Genomic DNA, 10,544 nt, shown 5'->3' with positions numbered 1-10,544 from the left:
CTGACTTTCAGTCTGCTCTTGAAAGTGGTGGCCAGCTTCTGCTCAGATGACCCCCCTGCATTTTGAACCCCCGAGAAGATGGGGGTAAGCAGTTTGTGGTCATCATCAGATGTCTGCAGTGACTGGTGCCCCCCCCCCATATTCTTTATGGGCACACTCTGTAAATGAGCCCCGTTGACCTCGCTGCTAATGATTAACAAATAAGACCCCGCAGTCTCCACCGGTCATTGGCCTTTATTAACATTCCTGTCTCCCGCCAGCCCAGAGTGCCACCCGCCTCATTTCGGTCTCCACTTTCGGTTGAGGGAGTGCCCACTCAGAGGAGGTCCCTGAACGGGATGTCCACTCCATCCATCCAGCGTGCGTATGCCCGGTCAAAGAGTTGTCTCTGCTGCTCGGAGAAATGGTTCTGCCAGTCGCCGACCTCACCTGGGAATGCGAAAGAGAGGAACTGATCAGGGACAGGCGAGAGGGAGGAAAGCAAAAGAAAAAGTGCAGTGAGTGACCACCACTCTGAACAGAAGAAACCGATGGACCACTGCAGAGTGCAATGGGCGTGTGACAGGTGACAATGTGTGGAGAGACCACGGCTGACACAGAGTGGACCTCAACTGAACAACCGGCAGTAAGGATGACCAGGCTGAGTACATTGAAACTGGGCCTCTGATACTTTAAATGCAGAATGACCACACTGACCAGGACCACAATACCCAGAGTGCAACCGCACCACGCGTGGGTGACTACACTAGGCAAAGAATAAATCTGTGGTCCACCGTGGACTATGCCAGGTATTGGGTGATCACACGGGCCTGTGGACTTGTGCAGAGTAACCAGCAGAAAGGCCTACAGAGTGAAAACATTGACCGCATGATCTATAGTGACCATAGGTGCAGCATGCAGGGGCTGATCCTGCTGACAGCAGCACCACTGTGTACCAGGTGACCATAGTGATGTCCAACAAGGAGGTTCATTGAGCCACTAAGGCGCTATAAACTGTGCCACAGTATGGCCAGGGGGAGCAGAGTGCCTACTGACAAACTATGGACACCACCAAATGGTCACCAGCAAAAAGGAATGGCCACATTCACTCTGTGTGAGAGAAAGAAAAAAGGTGGTCAGGAGAAGACCAGTCCATGCAAAGTGACTGTGCCAGTTTGTTGACCTGTGATCACCAAAATGAATGACCACGTGGCTTACAAGTCTAGCAGACCTCCACTACATGGTGTATTTGGTGGGGGGGGGACTTGAACCTCAATGTCCACAGAATGATGACCTGACCAACCACAGGCTGAACACTGTGACCACTGTGGCACTAGAATGACCCCATTCAAATCTAAATAACAGTGCACTCTAAGTAGGCCAGGCGCTATCAAAGGGTCACCTCGTCCCAGAAGGACCACACGTTCCAAAGATGTACCTGCTGTGGCAGGCCTGGCCACTGAAAATAACTGGAGAGAACAGACAGACCTTTCCTCATGAATGGTGACACGCTGTGGTCAAAGAGGTTCTTTGGAAAAAAGGTGTAGTTGGTCATCGGGTTGTTCTTCATGGACGAGAAGGACGTGAGCTCCACAATCTTGTCAATGATGTCCTTTGGCAAAACTCGCTCCAAGAAGTCCAGAATCTTCACAGTTTGCTGTCGCGGATTCTGAAAGGAACCAGCAAAATGAAATGGAATGAGCCAGAGAGTCTGAGTGAGCAACTGGAGAGTACGGAAATGGACAGACTGGCCAGTGTGAAGGTGTGACCACTCGATGGTAGGTGTAGAACAATGGGCATAGAGATTCGGGATGTGGTCAGGCCTTCTCGTACCTCCTTCAGATCTTCATAGAAGAGATACAGAATTTGGTGATTATTCTTCTCTGCCCAGTAGCCTTTCACGTGGTCACTCCAAGGTCCCCAGGCCACTGTGACACACAACAAGAGACCCAGTAAAGACACAGACAGGCCCCTGGCCTCAAGGCTCAATTTGGCAGTGGTCGGTGGGCACGCTCACCTTCGCCCTTTATGAACTTGGTGATGTACTGGTCCCAGGTGCCAGGATCTGGCTGAGTTTTGTTCATCCGATCAAAGTGGTAGTAGGACACAGTGTTGTCTTTTGCATTGCGAGCCACGTAGATGACCTGCAAGAGGATGGAGTGATTAGTAGTGAAAGTGTTTGACAGCAATGACACTAGAAGGTGTGGACCTCCAATACTCCTTGGACACAGCAGGACTGACTGAATGAGCTGAAGGAGCCTTGAGTGTCCAATCCTACCATCAGCCTGAACTCAGGGGGCATCTACTGCATGGCATGGCCTGGCATGGCTTACTTACTGTACTTGTCATGACAGTCTGATTAATTGTGTGATCAGTCAGGACTCAAAGACATACCTGCCGCCTACCTTACAGAAGTCAAGGCTGATGAGGTGATGAGTTTCTACCAAGGGGCATTGCTGAATAATGCCACTGGATATGGAGTGGACAAGCCATAGAGTTCACTTGGATGACTGGACTCACCGTTCCAGTACATCCCACAGATGTTCCATTGGATTGAGATTTGGGGAATTTGGAGGCCATGTCAACACCTTCAACTCTTGGTCATGTTCCTTGTGCTGAAGGAGGCCACTGCTGTCAAGGAACACCATCACTGTGCGTAGTTTGCAGCAATCTTTAGGTAGGTGGTACATGGCAGAGTAACACATCATGAATGCCAGGACACCAGGCCTTCTGAGCAGATTACTGTGCGGAGCATCACACCGCATCTGCCAGCTTGACCTCTTTCCATAGAGCATCCTGCTGCCCAAGGTAAATGGCACACATGTACCTGGCCGTCCACGTGATCTAAAGAAGAAAGTGTGGTTTCTCAGACCAGGCCACCTTCTTCCATTTCTCCATGGTCCAGTTCTGACTCATTTGAGGTGCTTTTGGCAGTGGTCAGGGGTCAGCATGGGCACTCTGACAGGCCTACATGGCAAGCTGCAATGCGCTGTGTGTTCTGGCACCTTCCTCTCATTTTTCAAGTTCTCACCTTGCATTTGTTCTCCCAGATGGATCGTGGCACAAGATGGAAGGGTAGGTGGGTCTTGATGATGCGGGGCCGAGGCATCTTCCCGAGCATCTCCACCCCTACAACAGAGAGGTGCCAGTGAGCGAGTGAGGTCATTTACTGGGGGCATCGGGGTCAAGCAGCGACGGATGGAAGGCTCACCTGACGGAAGAGGTGGCGGGGAGATGATCTCTAGGAAGGGGATCCTCACGAACGTCGGTGCCCTCTGGCATTTCACAGCATCTCCATCGTTATAAATCAGGTCGACGATTTCTTGCACCCAGGTTGTGCCTGCAGAAAGGAGCATGGGACGGATTAGTGGTGGGGCTTGAGGGAGACGTTAGAACAGGTGACAGATGTGCCATTAAACGTGTCATTTCCTTTTTCTGATGGCTTCACAGCTTGACTTGATACCTGATCTGGCAGTGGTGCGGCAGAGCTGATAAAGACAGAGGAGGTTCTCTCATTTGAAATTAGTGAACATAAAACTCGGTGGCCTCATTTTGAAGTCTGCTCCACACGTGAAAATACTGCGACTTTTCTATTTTTTATTTTTTTTCGCTTTGGTCAAATTTTAACAAAAAGCTGTCAACTTCACACCTACTTTGATTTTTGTTCAGTTTGTAGTGAGATAGCAGAGGCTGAGCGGTGTGCTCTTGGCTGGCCACCGTGGTCTTGTTGGTAGGCCAAGTTTCACTTCTCTGATTGATGAACTCTCAGAAAGAAGTCAAAAAGACTTACAACTACAGAGAAGGCCTGAGGAGTACAAAATCACTCAAAAGGAGTGGGAAACTGCAAAACCCTCTGGCCCACCCTCCACAAAAATATGATTTTTACATTTACTCTTTTAAATGAACAGAAAGTCCAAAAACAGTCCATCCATCTTCCTAACTGACGACTCCAGGGCAGAGTTGTGTGGAAGCTGGAGGTGATCCTAGCAAGCATTGGACACAATCCCTGGACGGTGTGCCAGTCCATCGCAAGGTGAACACACACACGGGTGTCACCAGTTCACCTAAGATGCTTATCTTTAGACTGAGGATGGAAAGCACTGTGGACACTGGGAGAACTTGCAAACTACACACAGGGAGCGTCTGGGACGTGAACCGTCGTCACCTTTTCAAGTCAGCAGTGCCACCACTGTGCCACCCCAAAGGCAATCCAATAACACACACACACAAAATCCAATAAGGCAAGAATAAAAAACCAAAAACAAGAGGAAACATTCATGAGCTAGAAAAATCCAGAACCGAAATCTTACAAAGGGGGGAATCACAACGGGATCTGAACAACCACAAGCAAGAAGAACTGATGGCTCAGCACTGAACTGAGACCAGCGGGCGAATGAGTTGGAGCTCCTTGGGTCACACCTTACGACCCAATTAAGTTAATGGTGGGGAAAGAGTAACTGAGTAGATTTAGGGGAAAAAATCAAAATAATTCAAAAAATACAAAGCAAGGAAACTAAAAACAAAACAAAGTCGATCCAACGACCAACAAAACACATTCACTACGTCAAGAACGAACCAAAAATACTACGAGGGATTCAAAAGTAAGAGCAACTCCATCCATCCATCCATCCATCCATTTTCCAACCCGCTGAATCCAAACACAGGGTCACGGGGGGTCTGCTGGAGCCAATCCCAGCCAACACAGCGCGCAAGGCAGGAACCAGTCCTGGGCAGGGTGCCAACCCACCGCAGAAGAGCAACTCAGAACAAACAAACACCCAAATGACAAGGTGAGCCGAACAACACAATCATGGAGAACTAGCGGCTCGGCACCGAACTGAGGCCAATAGGCAACTGCATTAGGAGTCGTCAGGTCCCCGCTCAAGACCCCGTTAGGTTAAGAGTGGGGAAGAGGTAGAAAAATACAAACAGAAAACAAAAGAGGAGCACAAAAATGTTTGAAAATTTACAAAACAAACAACAAAGTAATGACACAACGTTAACGGGACGCGATTTGGCCTTCTGTATGTAAGCCCGGTGTGCCAGGGCTGAACTTTATGGAGTTGTTGTGATTCTGAGTTTTTTACTCATTTTAGAAATGCGTTTCTGTGGACATTTCACCACAACACCGTTATTGTTTAGATTAGCTGCCACCGTTTTTGTGATGTTTCGTTTGCGGTTGCTGTGACGAGAGAGAAGCGGGAGTGCATGGCACACAACATCATCAGTGCCACTGTATCAAGGCTGGCGTGCACATTCCCAGATCATCCAAGATTATGGATACACACTGCAGTGCAAATCTTCACACTCAGATGCTTCGTGGTGGGGCTTCGTGACAGTACACTTGGCGACGAGGATGGGATTTGCGCTGCGGATGGCTGGAGTGTGGTGGTGACATTTTGCAGATAAGGTAAGAGCTAACAGGGGGACAGCTCGGCTGACGTCACCAAGAAGTGTTCTGCGCCCAGTGGCTGATTGCAGGAGTTCTCCTATTAGGAGATCACTTTGTGAGCCCCATGTTGTGGGTTCTTGGCAGTTCAGTACGGTGGAGATTTACGAACTGAGAGGTGGTGCGAGTCCACAACAGTCCACTTTGGATAGAGCATCTCCAGTAATTATGCTTATCTAATGTAATTTAAATTTATTTTTTTTGCCTAGAAACTTCACTTGGAGTTTCTGGATGTTTTGGGGTTTTGATGAAGGATCAATATGACATTCAAGTGACATCCTTGATGGCGATCCTCATTTACAGTAACGCAAGGTGTCTGTTTATCTTCACTTATCAAGGCCACGCTGGCTATAAAATGGGTGGTGCTTAACGAAAAGGTGCTGACAGGTGATTGGCTGACACATTCAAGCAGTGGATGGCCCCGTGTACCTCTGTTCTTTAGAAGTCTGTAGGCTCTTTGTTGTCCTTAATTCTTGTCTGTGATAGTCAAGATTCAACACAATGCCACTCTGCAGTTATACGACTATCAAGCATGGCTACCTTACCTCAAACATGTTTTGTGAGAAGTCCATCTCTGGCCAACTCTGGAGCCTACCTGCTTTGGGGTAAGTGGAGATGATCAGATCATCTGGGAATGCCTGGAAGTTCTCAACTATATCCCAGCCATCAGCTATGGGCTCCATGAGTGGGACTCCCTTCACAAGCTTCAAGGGGAATCGTCGGAGCTTTGCCTGGGCAGCAGCTTCCTGGTAGGAGTTATCGCCCTCCATTGTTCCCCCGTCACAATCTTACTTTGTCCACGCCAACCTTCACACCTTTAAATAAAGACATGTATCTGATGAGCGTGACAATGACCCCGGTGCTGCACCTGTGGAATTAACTGGAATGTGTCCAATGCATATCTGAGAGGAGAGATGGCCCATCCAATCCTAACCCACCACCAGCTGAGATGTTGAGATACCATCACCCAGGAACACCACATTGGAAAGCCTCCCCTTAGGTTACCCCAGGATGCTGATTGGCCAGGGGGCGTGGCTGACCACAGGCTGTTCTTGTTGGTGCCAGACAGCCATTCACGTCATGCCCAGAAGGGACCCCAAAGTCATTCTTCAAGTTACTTTTCCTTCCAACTGGAGCCCCCATCACATTCAATGTGTTAAGCTGGAATAGACTTGGACAGGAGAGACAGTGCCAGTTCGACATTTTACATTAGAGTGAAGCATTTCAATTGTAAAAATGGCAGAAGACCACAAGGACATACTGGGATGGAACTGAAGGTCATGAGGAGCTGAGAAAAATGGAACTGTGACTTCAGAGTGGAGCCGGGAACCCCTAGTGACAGCAACGAATGTCAGAAGGAATGGCAAAGGGGTCTTTGAAGACTACAAAGATAAAACAGTTAGAAGAAACAAGAACCTGATGAAAACATCACATGGAGATCTCCAGGACGTGCATCTGCATCTTGTCAGCCATGAGAGCAGGTGAATGCGGTCAGGAGGCTGTCAAGACCCTGGAGGGCCACAGGTTCAGAGAAGAGAGCATATCATAATACCCTTCAGGACCCCAAGTGTTCTGGGAATAGAACTCGGGTCAATCAGGTACACAGAATGAGGAGGTGTAAACACTGAAATCCATGCAGACATGAGTGTAACATGAAGAACGACTAGGAGTAGGATTACAGAAGGACAGTGTTTGGGGTCAACTGGTGGAGAAGATTTAAGTAATGAGGACCATAGCCGTAAAGTGGGAGACCCTTGAAGCAGGGATGGAGAAAAGGTGACGACAGAAATATGTAAAGGTGATGGGAGTCTGCAGAGACCACTGGAGGACAAGCAGTGAATCCATCGATAGGATTGCTGTAAACAGCTGGGGTAGGACTACGACTGGGACCTTCGACCATCAGGACAGTCTTTCTGGGTCCTTGGGATCAGTACGAGAAGAAGCTGTAGATGATGACGACAGCATCTTGTGAAGGGGGAGGACTTGAAGTAGACACAAACAAGAGGTGACGATACAACAGAGACCTGAAGAAGTGAGCCAGAGCCCCATAGATGGTGTAAAAAACAGGATCGGGCCCTTTGCTGGGCATGGTGCCACTGAGCTGGAGCAGAACTGGGCCTGGGGTCTTTGACAGGTTAGACACAGAACTAGAGCCTGGTAGAAATGGAGCTGGTGTTGTGAACCCTGAAGACCATGTAGGCTTAGGTGGAATCTCAGAATGACCTTCAGGACAGTCTTTGGGGGCATATGAAGACATAGATGATGAGGACAACAGCAAGTGAAGAGGGACTCATGATGGAGACATGGGGAAAAGGCCAAGACAATGATATCTAAAGCTGATGGAGGCCTACGAAGATAAGCCAGAGAAGGAAAAGTGAGCCCACTGAAAGGCTTCAACTGAAGTTGCAATGAAAAAGAAGGAAATGGAGTAGGAGGAGGCGATAAAGCCTGCTGGGAATGGAGCAGGGGTCACTTGGCTTTAAAAATAAGAAGTGGACATTTCTAAATGCCAAGTGAACCGAGGTGGAATCTCAGATGGGCCACAGGACATTCATTGAGAATACGTGGGGTCAACAGGGCAATAAGATGTAGATGATGAAGACAATAGCCAGTGAGGCAGAAGGCTCTTAAAGTAGACTTGGAGAAGGGGTGAAGACAACCATATCTAGGGATGATGAACAGGATAACAAGGAATGAACCTTCTGCAAAGTCGTTGGAGTAACCTATGACTGGGGTTGTTGACACATTGATGAAGAGAAGGGAGAGGCTACTGTGTATGGAGCTGGCATTCCTTTGGTCTACAAAATGTGGAGGTATGATCCCTGAGAACCAGGTGGACTCCATGGAGATCACAGAAAGACCTTCAGGGCTTCAGGAAGCGAATCCGTTGAGAAACTTTGTGTAAAATAGCTGGAACAGAACTACAGCTGGGATCTTTGATCTTCAAGGCAGCTTGTGTGGGTTTAGAGGGGATGAAGATGTAAATGACGAGAACAATCGCTAGTGAAGCTCTTGGTGTAAATATGGAGATAAGGTGAGGACTTTGAGGTCCATTGAGAGAAGACTGAGACAGGAGCTGGAGCCTTGAAGGAGTACTTGGGTCAAAACAAAGCCAGATTCCATGGTGGGCTTTCTGCAAAGCAACTGGAGCAGAATTGCATCTAAGACTTTTGATACCTGAAAATAAAGAAAACCCTACTGGGACTCATCTGGGGACAATGATGGGGTCTGTAACTGGACCGGGGCTGACTGGCGCCTCTTAGGAGAGGAATTTGGGTGCCTGCTGGGAGTAAAGCAGAGGTGAAGGTCCAAACAAAGGGAGGCTCTCATCACTGGGGACCACCACCATTTTTTTCAGAGAACTGGAGTCTAGGAGGTGCTGTAAGGAGCAGAACAAGCATCCATGAGATGGAAAACAGATAGGACAGGAGTCCACAAAACAGCTGGACGCCTCTAAAGTCTCTCTAGAAGCCATCATGGTGGCCTTGCTGAACTAGCAGGGTATCCCAGCAGGATTGAAACCTTCAGAAAGTCTTTTAAAAGTTTGGAAGTGCAGATGAAAGAAGTTAAAACACTATAAAAACCTGTCTCACCTTGATGGCTTACTCAGCTCGGGTTAATTATTGACTCCTCGTAAACAATCTGGCAGTTTATTGTAAAAGGCACTATAAACAGACATATACACCTGTTAAGAGAAGGGACCTGCTCAGTGGCCCCCCAGGTGTCCATATCCACAATGTTTTTTTTTATTCTCGACCAGTGCTCACTTTCCAGCCTGAGAGGAAATTCTTCTCAGAGGCCTGTGGAGGCCAACAGGAAATCGGCATCCGGCGCAAAAGCTGTGCTGGCGGGCAGGCAGAGCACAAGCAGCTATTGACCCGTCGGAGACCCTTGTCTGGGACTTTCTAGCAGACTCAGGGACATTCTGGATATGTTGGACACAACCACTAGGGGACACCGCACACACAGTGGATTCAACAGCAATTCTGCAGGTATGTCACACCTGAGCCCCTCTGGGCCTCCTCTGTCTTTTAAGCTCACCTCTCTTGATTGTTGTCTTTCACTCTTCTGCTTCACCTGATCAGAGTCTCTGTGCCCACTTCACCTGAGTCACAGTGGTGCCTGCCCTGAGTCACCTGTGACAGTCTCTTTAGGTTTGTGTCACCTGGGCATCTCCGTCACACTTCTCATCCTCCATCATTGGTCAGCCTCACCTGTGTTGTCCAGCCCCCTCCTGACTCCTCAGCCTGCCCACTCAGACTCAACAGGTTCTTTTGAGTTCTCACAAGTCACTTCACCTGGATGTTGACTTTTACCCTCAACCCCCACCTGAGTGTCTGCAGTCAGAGAGCCCACACCTGAATTATATTCCATAGGGGTCTTTTCTCCTCAATTACCCGTGTCACCTGGGTATCCCCCCTTCGCAGTTCTTATCCTTCATCATTGGTCAGCCTCATCTGTGTTGTCCAGAGCCCTCCAGACACCTGAACCTGGGCCACTCAGACTCAACAGGTAGGTCACACCTGAGCCCCTCCAGGTTTCCTCGATTTCTCTGAGCTCACCTCCCTGCACATCTCATCTGATGTTTTACCTTCGGTGTCTCTTCTGTCCACATTCCCAGATTAGGGTTTCTAGGCCCACTTCACCCAAGGGTCCACACCTGAATGTCCCCCTCACTCCCGAGCCTCTATCATTACCCATTAGTTTAACGTGGTGTCCACAGGGTGGTCTCCAGTTTGCCCCTCATGCTGTCTCGTCGCCCCGTCACACTCAGCATACCTGCCTTTGGTGGGTCCGTCTGCCTCCTCGCCTGGATGTCTGTGCTCCCACTCAGCTGTCCTTGTCCTTAATGTTCTCTACTCGCGCTGTGCCCTTCGTTCTGGGGTGGGAGTTACGCAGGGAGTGGCTTCATTTTCTTTTATGCTGTTATCTTTGCTGACGACAGCTGGCTGAACTCACATGGAGGCCTTTCCCCTCGTGTTGCTGCTGCTGCTGCCAAAAGTTGTCCGCCCAGCCAACGGTCAGAAAAGCAGTTCTTCAAAAGAAGGCGTGGAGCCAAAGATGGTGGAGGAAATCTGAAGTCCTGCCCCTCGTCACCGGCCACACTCTGGGGGGT

At 49.0% G+C, this 10,544-nt stretch overlaps 1 protein-coding gene across 4 annotated transcripts; it reads right to left on the bottom strand.

Moving 5' to 3' along the window:
* Positions 1 to 216: 216 nt before the first annotated feature.
* LOC114661623 (sulfotransferase 1A1-like) lies at positions 217 to 10,376 on the bottom strand. Of its 4 annotated transcripts, none has more exons than XM_028814755.2 (8): positions 10,212 to 10,367; positions 6,024 to 6,243; positions 3,191 to 3,319; positions 3,011 to 3,108; positions 1,997 to 2,123; positions 1,813 to 1,907; positions 1,418 to 1,648; positions 217 to 429 (listed from the first exon to the last, which is right to left on the bottom strand). In XM_028814755.2, exons 2-8 carry the CDS (start codon positions 6,196 to 6,198, stop codon positions 238 to 240), a joined length of 1,047 nt encoding a protein of 348 aa, XP_028670588.2. In that variant the 5' UTR covers positions 6,199 to 6,243; positions 10,212 to 10,367; the 3' UTR covers positions 217 to 237. The 4 variants fall into 4 exon arrangements, with proteins under 4 accessions (XP_028670588.2, XP_028670587.2, XP_028670589.1 ...); XM_028814754.2 differs by having other exon boundaries at positions 10,208 to 10,366; XM_028814756.2 differs by having other exon boundaries at positions 1,468 to 1,648; positions 10,208 to 10,359.
* Positions 10,377 to 10,544: the final 168 nt, after the last annotated feature.

Source organism: Erpetoichthys calabaricus, chromosome 12 (genome assembly GCF_900747795.2).
Source record: "Erpetoichthys calabaricus chromosome 12, fErpCal1.3, whole genome shotgun sequence".
In the NCBI taxonomy this organism is placed as follows: Eukaryota; Metazoa; Chordata; class Cladistia; order Polypteriformes; family Polypteridae; genus Erpetoichthys; species Erpetoichthys calabaricus.
This window is presented reverse-complemented; position numbering and strand designations above follow the sequence as displayed.